At 38.3% G+C, this 13,856-nt stretch overlaps 1 protein-coding gene across 7 annotated transcripts in view; it reads right to left on the reverse strand.

Annotated features, from left to right (window-relative positions):
• PIG-B (phosphatidylinositol glycan anchor biosynthesis class B) overlaps window positions 1–13,856 on the reverse strand; it is a gene marked incomplete at its 3' end in the record, with an annotated part of 63,950 nt that overhangs the window by 14,693 nt on the left and 35,401 nt on the right. For all 7 annotated transcript variants that reach the window (XM_070084877.1, XM_070084880.1, XM_070084878.1 and 4 more), the window contains 1 exon segment: window positions 2,093–2,318. In XM_070084877.1, the coding sequence (XP_069940978.1) occupies window positions 2,093–2,318 (226 nt within the window).

The raw sequence follows: 13,856 nt of genomic DNA on the forward strand, positions 1-13,856 counted from the left end.
CTGACACATCAACTCCCAAATATCTGAAAACCTTCACTTCTTCCATACTCCTCCTCCCCAATTTGATATCCAATTTTTCTTTATCTAAATCATTTGATACCCTCATCACCTTACTCTTTTCTATGTTCACTTTCAACTTTCTACCTTTACACACACTCCCAAACTCGTCCACTACCCTTTGCAATTTTTCTTTAGAATCTCCCATAAGCACTGTATCATCAGCAAAAAGTAACTGTGTCAATTCCCATTTTGTATTTGATTCCCCATAATTTAATCCCACCCCTCTCCTGAACACCCTAGCATTTACTTCTTTTACAACCCCATCTATAAATATATTAAACAACCATGGTGACATTACACATCCCTGTCTAAGACCTACTTTTACTGGGAAGCAGTCTCCCTCTCTTCTACATACCTTAACCTGAGCCTCACTATCCTCATAAAAACTCTTTACAGCATTTAGTAACTTACCACCTATTCCATATATGTACTTGCAGCATCTGCTACATTGTTCCTCTATCCACTCTATCATATGCCTTTTCTAAATACATGAATGCAATAAAAACATCCCTACCTTTATCTAAATACTGTTCACATATATGCTTCAATGTAAACACTTGATCTACACATCCCCTACCCACTCTAAAACCTCCTTGCTCATCCACAATGAATACAATTTCAGTGTCTTGACGTATGAATACTCATGTTATTCTGGTCTGCACTTATGAGTGAGGTATAAATGACAATGAGTTTTTCATTAATGCAAATTTTCAGTTACAAACAAGTGATATATAGCCGTCCTTCGTACTGTTGTATTTTTTTTAATAACACAAGGGACCATTTCCCACCAAAGCAGGGTGACCTGAAAAAGAAGAAACACTTTCATCATCACTCACTCCATCACTTTCTTGCCAGAGGTGTGCCTACACTGTAGTTCAAAAACTGCAACATATCTCCACCCCTCCAGAGTGCAGGCACTGTATGTACTTCCCACCTCCAGGACTCAAGTCAGACTAACTGATTTTCCTGAATTCCTTCATAAATGTTACTTTTCTCACAATCCAACAGCACGTCAAGTCATAAAAACCATTTGCTTCCACTCGGTCCTATCTAACATGCTCATGCACACTTACTGAAAGTCTAAGCCCCATGCCCACAAAACCTCCTTTACCCCCCTCCCTCCAACCATTCCTAGGATGACCCCTACCCCACCTTTCTTGCACAGATTTATATGCCCTCCAAGTCATTCTATTTTGTTCCATCCTCTCTATATGTCCACACCACTTCAACAACCCCTCCTCAACCCTCTGGACAATACTTTTAGAAACCCTGCACCTCCTTCTCATCGCCAAGCTATGGACTCTGCATATATTAACACCACACATTGCCCTCAAACATGACATCACCACTGCCTCTAGCCTTTTCCTTGTTGCAACATTCACCACCCATGCTTCATGTCTATATAAGAGCACTGGTACCACCATACTCTCATACATTCCCCTCTTTGCTTCCACGGATAACGTCCTTCGTCTCTACAGACTCCTCAGTGTACGACTCACCTTTTTTCCCCCTCATTAATTCTATGGTTCACCTCTTCTTTCATAGATCCATCTGCTGACAAGTCCAACTCTCAAATATCTGAATACATTCTATTCTATATTCTACAGAACAATATTAGACACAGGGTTGGAAACTTGTTTAGGCTGAAACACCTGGAATAAATGTCATCTGTAAGATGGGGTGTTGTTGGTTACATATATATTATTATTATTATTATAATCAAAAAGAAGCGCTAAGCCACAAGGGCTATACAGCGGTTACATATATAAAACAGTGGGAAAGGAGCACTAAAATACAGTTCAAATATATCAGCCCCTGGAAGTGTGTGAATAATCAGAAAACAGCTAAAGTGCTGCTGCAGTGTAGGTGTAAGAACACAAAATGTTTCTTCTAGGAAAAAAAAACACCTCTCATGTTTTCCACAGTATTTTGTTTCAATAAAGGTCATAGTGCACTTGTTTATCCTTTCTTGTCTTTGACTCTCAAAATCTATTTTTTTGTTACTATATAAAAAATAAAGACTAAAAACTACCTTTTTGTTTCCTCCATGGATATTGGCAGAGAGCAACAGACAGGGAAACCATTTCAGCACATGAAGTCAGAGTTCGTGGTGCACAGTATTCCAGGAACCAGGAAGTCATCAAGCAGATGGCAGTCCAGTGAGCAGAGGCTTTACCATAAAGCATTCCAGATAACTTCCATATGTGATAATCACCTGCAGCAAAGGCCAAGGCATGAAAAACCCTTGGAACATGGATCTGAAAATAAGAATACAAATATAACACTGCACTATACTTGCATTTCCTTACCCAGTAGTATCTATCAAGGTGCAATGCTAGGATCTGAATTCAATTTAATTATGTACTACTGTATATTGTAGTACTGTACATTATATAACAATTTACAATGCAACTCAAATATTGAATCATAATAACTCTTTGGTCTAGAATCAAACACAAACTTTTGCTTAGCCATCAGAAACTATTTGAACTGTGATTAAATTATACACTGTATCCATATATATTACTGACACAGCTTTGTAATGCACATGTAAAGTGAAGCTTCATGCATCAGAAAATAATTTTTTTTACAACACATCAGCCATCTCCCACTGAAGTAGGGTGACTCAAAAAATGAAGAAACACTTTCACAGTCATTCACTCAATCACTGCAAGGAACTTGCAATCCCACTCATTGATAACTGGGACAAATTCTATGGCAAGCATGATATGTATGCAAGGGATGGGGTTCATCTCTCTGGGGTTGGAGTGGTTGCTTTAGCCAATTCAATTGAGGGGGTCACTGATGACTTGTCTAGGAATTTAAACTGATAAATTAAAGAGGTATGGGTGCTTGTGGAAAACAATCAGGCTGCAGCATTAGGGGTGAAAACAGCAGATATTACCAAGATACCACAGGGATATGTTTAACCCTTTCAGGGTTTCGGACGTACTAGTACGGCTTACGCACCAGGGTTTTTGACGTACTAGTATGCCTAAATTCTAGCACCCTCAAATCTAGTGAGAGAAATCTGGTAGGCCTACATATGAAAGAATGGGTCTATGTGGTCAGTGTGCGCAGTATAAAAAAAATCCTGCAGCACACAGTGCGTAATGAGAAATAAAAACTTTGACCGTGTTTTTGGATTAAAACAGCGACTTTGCACTGTATTTTCACATGGTATTTATTGTTGTATTCTAGTTTTCCTGGTCTCAATTTATAGAATGGAAGACATATTACAGAAATTGAGATGATTTTGACTGGTTTTACAATGAAAAGTACCTTGAAATTGAGCTGAAAGTAGCAGAAATGTTCGATTTTTACCAAAGTTCAAAATTAAACAAATCATGCTAATCATCCAATACACGTCAACTGGTGAGTCTTATATTCTTTCACAAGTGCGCTGATATTATTTATACCATTTCTACACTAATGCAGTAGTCTGCATAACAGTAAATCTTCTATTTTCTGTGAGAATAAAAATTCAAAGTGGAAAGCAAAAGAATGTAAGAGGAGCGTGGGGATGTGACTAATGAACAGAGGAAATGTTATTTTAGTGCCAGGAATGTCTTTCTTGTTTATTCTGGACCCTATTCAGAAATTGGAATCTTTTGAAATTTGTGAGAAATTGGCACAATTGCTAAATTCTGACCACTTTATTGGATAGTTAAAATCGGTAAATGGGTGGTTTCTTGTACTTATTCGATAGACAAAATGGAGTTCTAGCGAAATAGTTATGATTTTTGTCGACTAGTACACTGGAATTGGCCGAAAATAGGGCTCAAAGTGGGCAAAATCGCCGATGCGTAAACATCGTCGAGACCGCTATCTTTGCGAGAGCATAATTCCTTAAGTTTTCCATCAAATTTCATACTTTTGGTGTCATTATGATCAGGAAAAGATTCTCTATCTTTTCACAAGAAAAAATAATAGTTTTTTTTTTTTAAATTTGGCAACCCTTAGAACAAGTCTCGGAGAGGGCCTGGCGACCCTGAAAGGCTTAACCCTTTCAGGGTCCGTCCCGTAGATCTACGGCTTTACGGTGAGTGTCCAAACCGTAGATCTACGCCATGAGCTCAGCTCACTCTAATAAACTGTGAGAGGTACATTTGGGCCTAGATATGAGAGAATACATCTATGTGGTATGTGTGCACCACATAAAACAGATCCTGCAGCACACTGTGTATAATGAGAGAAAAAACTGAAATCATGATTTTTCAATTAAAACAGCGACTTTGCAGTGTTTTTTCGTATGTTTTTTATAGTTGTATTTACGATTTCTTGGTCTCATTTGATAGAATGGAAGACATATTACAGAAATAGAGATGATTTTGATTGGTTTTAGCACTGGAAATGGCTTGAAACTGAGCTCAAAGTAGCGGAAATGTTAAATTTTTGCCGACATTCAAGAGTAACCAAACGACCTCACACATCTAATACACGTCAGCTGGTGGGTTTAATATACATTCACAAATATGGTGATGATATTTATACAATTATTACAGTATTGCATAACAGTAAATCTTCTATTTTTTGGTGTGAATAAAAATTCATTATGTGAATAAAAAATCAAAATGGAATTTATTTGTAAAGCCTCAAAATGTAACTAATGAACAGAGGAAATGTTAGTTTAGTTCCAGGAATACCTACATTGTTTATTCTGGAGCCTATTTTGAAATTGGAATATTTTGAACTTTGTGTTAAATTGGCCAAATTAACAATTTCCGATCACTTTATTTTGTAGTTGAAACAGTTGATTTGGCAATTTCTTGTGCTCAATCGATAGAATAGAAGTAATACTAGTGAAATAGCTAAGAATTTGGTTGATTGGAATAATGTAATTGGCCTAAAATGGGAGTCAAAGTCGGCAAAATCGCCGACTCGTAAATATCGCTGACACATCAAAATTCGCGAGAGCACAATTTCGTCAATTTTCCACCAAATTTCGTACTTTTTGTTTTATTACCTTCACAAAAAGATTCTCTACGATTTCATAAGAAAAAATAACAAATTTTTTTTTTTTAAATTCTTGGACACTGGTGCGTGACTTCAGATTTTGGCCTTGGACCCTGAAAGGGTTAAAAGACAACATTCAAAATAAAGTTGCTAGTAAAGGCAAAGCAATTGCTCACCAAACAGAGAGAGATAGTAGAGGGCAACAAGTGACTAGCTCCCTTAAGGTTTACTATACAAATACTTGTAGTAGGAGTGTAAGAAATAAGATAGATGAGCTAGGATTTCTTGCAAGTGCAGGTAATATAGATATTATTGCTATAACAGAGACCTGGTTCAACTTGAAAGATACAGAAATGCCTTCTGAATGCAACGTACAGGGTTATAAACTATTTCTCACTGATAGGGTCAAGAGGAAGGGTGGTGGAGTGGCAATATATGTCAGAGATAATTTAAATTGTTGTGTTAGACAAGATGTAAGATTAGAAACATCAGACACAGAATATGTTTGACTACAATTTCTCGAAGGTCATGAAAAATTTGTGTTGGGTGTGATTTATAGGCCCCCCAAACCTTGATAGGGAGTGTGGTAGGCTGCTATGGGATGAAATTCATAAGACGTCTAGATATGAAAATGTTAATGGGAGAATTTAACTTTAGACAAATTGATTGGAACAATGTGACAGGAAATCTCGAGTCTAGTGACTTTCTTGATACGGTTCAGTACTGCTTTTTAAAACAGTTTGTGACAGAACCAACTAGAGGAAACAATCTGTTTGACTTGGTTCTTGGCAACAAAGAATCACTAGTTAATAATCTTGAGGTTAGTGATAAATTAGGGGAAAGCGATCACAAATCACTTAGTTCCAATATACAGTTGTCCCTCAATAATCGTCTGCCCTGAAAGTCGTCCATTTTGGAAATAGTCCTGTTTTTTCGTCAAAATATTCACTCGGAAATGGTCTGGTAACTCGCTAATAGTCCTTCGTCCCGGAGGCGTACTCACAGTCTGAGCCGCCTCCAGCCGCCTCGGCCTTTCCTTCCCAGCCAGTGTGCCATTGTTTACCAGTGAGCGACAGTCCCCTCACGTGCTCCAGCGAAATATTTCATATTTCATTTATTTTAGTGCTTGCAAGTTATTTAAGTGCTAAATAAGCTACCATGGCTCCAAAGAAAGCTCCTAGTGCCAAGCCTTTGGTAAAGAAGGTGAGAAATACGATTGAATTTAAGAAAAACATAATTGAACAATATGATAGTGGTGTACATGTGGGCGAACTGGCCAGGATGTATAACAAATCCCATACATCATAGCCAAGAAAAAGGAAATCATGGATGCTGTTGTTGCAAAGGGGGTATATATGCTGACAAAAATGAGATCATCAGTACTCGAAGATGTTGAGAAGTTGTTATTGGTGTGGATAAATGAGAAACAATTAGCAGGAGATAGTCTTATGACGTCGCTTATTTGTGAAAAGGCTAGGCAGTTGCATGACGATTTGGTAAAGAAATTGCCTGCAAATAGTGATGATGTGAGTGAATTTAAGACCAGCAAAGGCTGGTTTGAGAGATTTAAGAAGCGTACTGGCATACACAGTGTGGTAAGGCATGGTGAGGCTGCCAGTTCGGACCACAAGGTGGCTGAAAAATATGTGCATGAATTCCAGGAGTACACAGAGGCTGAAGGACTGAAACCTGAACAAATGTTCAACTGTGATGAAACAGGCCTCTTTTGGAAGAAAATGCCAAAGAGGACCTGCATTACTCAGGAAGAAAAGGCGCTGCCAGGACACAAGCCTATGAAAGACAGGCTGACGCTCATGTTCTGTGCTAATGCTAGTGGGGATTTCAAAGTGAAGCCATTACTAGTGTACCATTCTGAAAATCCCAGAGTGTTCAGGAAAAACAATGTTATGAAGAGTAAATTGTGTGTGTTTTGGAAATCTAATAGTAAGGCATGGGTCACGAGGGAAATTTTTGTACAGTGGTTCAATGAAGTGTTTGGCCCTAGTGTGAAGAATTACCTCTTGGAAAAGAAATTGGATCTCAAGTGCCTCCTAGTAATGAACAATGCACCTGCTCATCCTCCAAACTTGGATGACCTAATTCTGAAGGAGTTTGGGTTCATCACAGTAAAGTTCTTGCCCCCGAATACCACTCCTCTCCTCCAGCCCATGGACCAGCAGGTCATTGCAAGCTTTAAAAAACTCTACACCAAAGCAATGTTTGAAAAGTGCTTGAATGTGACCTCAGACACTCACTTGACCCTACGAGATTTTTGGAAAGAACATTTCAGTATTCTTCATTGCGTAAACCTTATAGGTAAGGCTTGAGAGGGAGTGACTACCAGGACTTTGAACAATGCTTGGAGAAAATTGTGGCCAGATTGTGTCCACAAGAGGGATTTTGAAGGGTTTGGGGCTGACCCTGATGAGCCTATGTCAGTTGTTAAATCCATTGTGGCACTGGGGACTTCCATGGGGTTGGATGTGAGTTTGGAGGATGTGGAAGAGTTAGTGGAGGACCACAACGAAGAGCTAACCACTGAGGAGCTGCAAGAGCTTCAGCAGGAACAGCAACAGATTGCAGCTCAGAATCTTGCTGCAGAGGAGGAGAAAGAGAGATGGAGGAAGGTGCCTTCTTCAGAATTTAAGGAGATTTTTGAAATGTGGGGTAGGATGGAAAGATTTATGGAGAAACATCACCCAGAGAAGGATGTTGCAAGCCTTATCGGCAACTTGTACAGTGACAGAGTCTTGGCCCATTTTAGGGAAGTTTTAAAGAGACGCCAGAAACAGAGCTCTCTGGACAGTTTTTTTGCGAGACAGGACTCCAGTGACTCTCAAGGTGATCCTAGTGGCATTAAGAAACAGAGAAGAGAAGTAACCCCAGAAAAGCAATTGGTACCCGAGGTGTTGATGGAAGGGGATTCCCCTTCCAAACAGTAATTCATCCAATCAGTCTCCTTCTCCAGTCTTCCATACACAAAGAAGAATTGCCAATAAAGGTAAGTGTTATTCTGTTAATGTTTAATTCATCATGTGCCACTGTATTGTTTATGTATTATATCTATATTTCATGTAAAAAAATTTTTTGTTTTAATACTTCTGGGTGTCAGGAACGGATTAATGGAATTTACATTATTTCTTATGGGGAAAATTGATTCGTAAATCGTCCATTTCGATAATAGTCCCACTTCCAGGAACGGATTATGGACGATTATTGAGGGACCACTGTATCATGGAATTGCCCAGATAACTGCAATCAAGTCGCTATCCCAGATTTCTGCTTGGCCAACTTCATGGGTATGAGAAATTACCTGGGTGGGCTAAACTGGGATGACCTGATTATGGGTCAGGTAGGTAGGGTTGGCTGCCAATATGACGTATTTCAGAACAGAGTGCTAGCTGCCCAGACGATTTTTGTCCCAAGTAAGGAAATTATATCTAACAAAAATGATCCCAAATGGATAAACAATAGATTAAAACATCTCATTGGTCAAAAGAGAGGCATATATAGATGTATCAAAAGAGGGGAAGGGTAGTTAAGAACTCAATATATTCAATTAAAGAGACATAAAAAAAAGGAATAAGAAAAGCAAAAAGGGATTATGAGGCTAAAGTCACAAGGGATTCGAAGACTAACCCAAAAGGGTTCTTTCAGGTATACATTAGTAAGATTAAAGACAAGATAGGCCCACTTAAGAGTAACTCAGGTCAGATCACTGATAGTGATAAGGAAATGTGTGAACTTTTCAATACTACTTCCTCTCAGTTTTTACTCAGAAAGATACTAGAGAAATTCCAAAAATAATAAATTATGTATGTAGAACAGGACGATAATAAACTACGCACGATTAGGGTAGCTAGTGACATGGTCCTCAGACAAATAGAGAAATTAAAACCTAACAAATTCCCAGGCCCTGATGAACTGTTTGCAAGGGTTTTAAAGGAATGCAAAGAGGAACTTAGCATACCTTGGCTAATCTTTTCAATATATCACTACAAACTGGCACAGTGCCAGACAAGTGGAAAATGGCAAATGTAATACCTATTTACAAGGCAGGTGACAGGTCCTTAGCTTTGAACTATAGACCAATAAGCCTTACCTCCATAGTTGGTAAATTTATGGAATCAATAATTGCCGAAGCAATTCATAGCCATCTTGAAAATTATAAATTGATTAATGAATCTCAGCACGGTTTTACAAAGAGGGTGTTCCTGTCTTATGAATTTACTAACTTTCTTTATCGTAAGGGTTCTTGAATGGAGATATCGTAGGATAAGGTAGACACACTTGTAGGATGGTAGGTGTATTGTCAGACTGAGATGAGAGATGGAGCCCGGTGCCTAGCCTGTTCACGCCTTGTAGGTCTGCCGCCGAGTGAGAACGGGACAGAGGGATCACTGCCCATGTGTATCCCTATGACGTCACACAAAGCCAAAGGCCTACGAGGGATCTCGTGTCTAAAGCACAGGGATGATACTAATATGCTATGCTATATAATACTGGGAATACAGGGATCAGCAACTATGCTGACAGCTCGGTCATGTTACGTATGTCGTCCCGACATACACTACTATACTATAGGCTGAACAGGCAGGCGGATCTGGGCTGATTCTATACAATAACAAATTCATATATAACTTAGAACTAATGGATGGTACAACATGATTTTGACGTAATGGGTGTTAACGTAATCATTACAAACTATAAGAACAAATCATTATACAATATGGATGGAATTGATCGATCGATCTGTATTCATGCACTCTACGGATTCTGAGGAAGAATAATTATATACAAAGAAGTGTTTAACAGAAAGGCAGATTCGGTGCACTCAAATCTAGACTGTTAATTCTCAGAATACGGAGGGAACGTGAACACGTAAATTTCTGACAAACTGATCAGCTAATAATAAACACACAGTTGACAATTTCATTCATCTCGGACATCTAATTATACAGACTATGTACATTTAAACCCAATTCTGCGAGGGTAAGGTTTACGTATGCAGAATGGTTATCATCTCTGGGAGGATTGAATTCCTCTGCAATGGCTAACACATGCCTTGACTGAGAGAGATCTGAACGAGTATCTACAAAAGATACAACTACAATCACTAGTGACTGTGGAATTACTAACTCGTCTGCTAGGAGTACTCAACTCGACTATTCGATACAGTAATTCTTGGCTCGTTACAAAGTCACTAATGGGTACTGGTGGCTTCACAGTAAGAATAAGATCTTCCTGGAGCAGGAATCGAATCACACCAGAACACATGGGATCTAGTCTTTGGGCATTTTTGACATCCTCGACAGCAAATGGAGGATCTGCAGTAACTACACTAACGTGTCGCGATAAAGCATCTGCGACTACATTTGACTTGCCAGGTAAATTTTCAAAAGTGGGATTGAACTCTTGGATAGTCAAGGTCCATCTGGCTAACCTTCCAGTAGGCTGTTTGTTCTGGAATAAAGGTAACAGTTCTTCCTTACTGGAGGAAAGAACAAACTCGGTGGAGTGGATGACTCCCCCCGGTTGAAAAAAATTAACGCTATAACACGCAATATGAGCAAGGGAGAACGAATCTACTATCTCAACTGCAAGCACAGGAGAAAGAAATGAACACGGTGAACAATGCTGATATTCAATCTGAGTCGCACACAGTGACACGAGGTATCAGCTATAAAGAAACTACACTTACAAACGTTAACATGTGAAAGTTACTCGAGAAATAACTTCTTACAATGCACTGATTACTGTCAACTAGGATGGGATCACCATCTGGAACATTAGGAACAACAACAGACACTCTAGTGAGAACACTAGCTGTAACAGAGACGTCTTTCTGCAGACAGCATGTCACATCAACAAGAGATGGCATTACTAGTTGCAAGTAATCGTTTTCTGACAAGGCATCCCCTGTGGAGAAACTACTACTCGAACTAGCAGTCATTGCAGGGATAGGCTGTGCACTCAAGGCAGTCTGAGTGTCCCCGGACACTTGAGGCAACGGAACACTATCCTGCAAGTCTGAAGGTATAGGTGGAACACAGATGGGAATGACAGAATTACTAGTGCCTGACCGCTCGGCTACGTTAATAAGTAATTCACGGATCTATAGGAACTTAATCTGAACTTCACATTTCGCAGCACTTTAACAAATCTCAGATACAAGCTGTGAGAACAAACACATTGCTCAAGGGCTAGGTATTGTCTTTCAGTCAGTAAGGGAATGTTGGTACTGTGGACTGATTCATATTGACTTTGACTGGAATGATACACTAAGTGAACGTTCAAAAGTGACTGGGACATCTTCTCAGTGAAAATACTGAAGGGCATAAGTCAAGAAAAGTGGAGAGAATGACACAATAAGCTTAAATGGAAGAAAATGCTTAACTATTCTGCATAAGTAATTAAAAATTGACAAGTTACACAGTAAGCAAAGAACTCACACAAGAATAATATGCAACTTAACAAACACTGAAAATCAAGAGAACTTGTACTTTGCTCAAATCTAATATGCTCAACTTTTACTTTAAATTGAATAAATGGCACAGTGAGTTGTCTTTACTTTCAATGCAACAAGGAAAATACACAATAAAATAATAAAATGGACTCAATAAACTTGTGCAAAAATTAAAACAACACACAATTCGCTGAAAAATAAAATAAAATGACAGACAGAATAAAATACTATGCACAGAACAGAGCATAAGAAACTGCACTGTAATAAACTGTATTGCACAACACTGCATAAAATTTTCTGCAAGAAAAACTTTAATAGCAACACAATATTTGCACAAGAATTATTGCAAAATGAGTCAATGCGCAATAATAAAAATTATAACACACAAGAAAAGAAATATATCAAGGAATGAACACTTTAACTCTTGACTGCACTTAAACAACAAGCAAAAGAACAATTTACTTTAAAAGGAGAACTTAAAAATTGCACTAAGAGTGAATTTGTTCAATAAAATATGAAAAAAAAAATTAATAGGTGCAAAAAAAACACACAACAAAAAGGAATACAACACTTACAGTGATGCAGAACACAAAACATCAACATAAACACAGTACTAGAATTTTCTTGCAATGAAACTTGATGTGTGAAAAATTTTGTAAAATTGAGTTCTTGCTGGGACTTTAAAAATGGCACTATTGTCTGTGGAAATAAGACAAATTAAACACTGGCTGAATAAAGGAATATGAACACAAGAATGTTCAACACACAGGGAACAAAAATAGAATTACACAAATGCTGGGTATTTGAGGAGGTAGATCATGGTATTGAATATGATATTGTGTATATGGACTTCAGTAAGGCTTTTGATAGAGTTCCACATCAGAGGCTGTTGAGAAAACTTAAGGCACACGGAACAGGAGAAATTTTTTCCTGGATAGAGGCATGGTTGACAAATAGGCAGCAGAGAGTTTGCATAAATGGGGAAAAATCAAAACGGGGGCACGTCACAAGCAGTGTTCCACAGCGGTCAGTGCTGGGCCCCCTGTTGTTCACAATCTACATAAACGACATAGATGAGGGAATAAATAGCAACATAAGCAAATTTGCTGATAAAACCAAAATAGGCTGTCCAATTCATTCTAATGAGGGCATTAGAGAACTCCAGGATGATTTGAACAGACTGATGCAGTGGTTGGAGAAGTGGCAGATGCAGTTTAATATAGACAAATGGAAAGTTCTAAATATTGGACAGGAAAATAGCCATGCCACATATAAACTAAATAATGTAGATCTTAATATTACGGATTGCGAAAAAGATTTAGGGGTTCTGGTTAGCAGCAATCTGAAACCAAGACAACAGTGCATAACCTAAGCCTCTATAACAAGCATTGTCCAATCAAAACGAAACAGATCACAGAAAAGAGACCAACTTGAAAAACAGTTCAGATTAGGCCTAATTACTAAAGAATTAACTAAATGATACACATCAATATTCACAAAACTAATACAACAATCAAAGTAAATGTATTACGAAAATAGATTTAGTGAAATAAAAGGTGATATGAAAAGTACCTGGCAAACCCTCTCCAAAATTTTTGGCTCTAGGAAACCATCTGGAAGTAGATAAACTTAACTAAACCAGACGAACCTCACATACAGCCTACAGACACGGCCTACAAATTTAATGTCTTCTCTACTGTAGGATCAAAGCTAGCAAGTCAAATTCTCAGCTCAAATACCCAGCCGAACGAGTACCTTACAGGCAACTACCCAAATACTCTATATCTAGCTCCAACTAATTCCACTGAAATCTCACTCGTCATTAAATAATTAAAAAAACAAAGCAGATGATCTAGATAACTTGCCACCATTCATATATAAAAAAAGCTGCACATGAGCTGTCACCCATTATTGCAACAATGTTTAACAAATCTGGAGCATCCTCAACTTTCCCATCTATACTCAAGACAGCAAGGGTTACTCCAATCCACAAAGGAGGTGATCCAACTGACTTGAACAACTATAGACCCATATAAACCTTGCCCTTACTTTCCAAGATATTCGAAAAATAATACACAAGCGACTTTACTCTTACCTTACATCCAACAATATACTTAACCCCTGCCAGTTTGGGTTTAGACCAAAAAAAAGTACGAATGATGCTATTATACAAATGCTTGAACTAATATACACAGCTCTAGGTAAAAATGAATATCCTCTGGGGCTCCTCATCGACCTACAAAAAGCGTTTGATACAGTCGACCACAGTCTCTTGCACCTCAAACTGAATCATTACGGCATCAGAGTATATGCTCTTGACTACCTAAAATCCTATCCTAACGACAGACACCAGTATGTATATGCAAATGAAGTC

This window comes from Cherax quadricarinatus, chromosome 14 (assembly GCF_038502225.1).
Source record: "Cherax quadricarinatus isolate ZL_2023a chromosome 14, ASM3850222v1, whole genome shotgun sequence".
NCBI lineage: Eukaryota > Metazoa > Arthropoda > Malacostraca > Decapoda > Parastacidae > Cherax > Cherax quadricarinatus.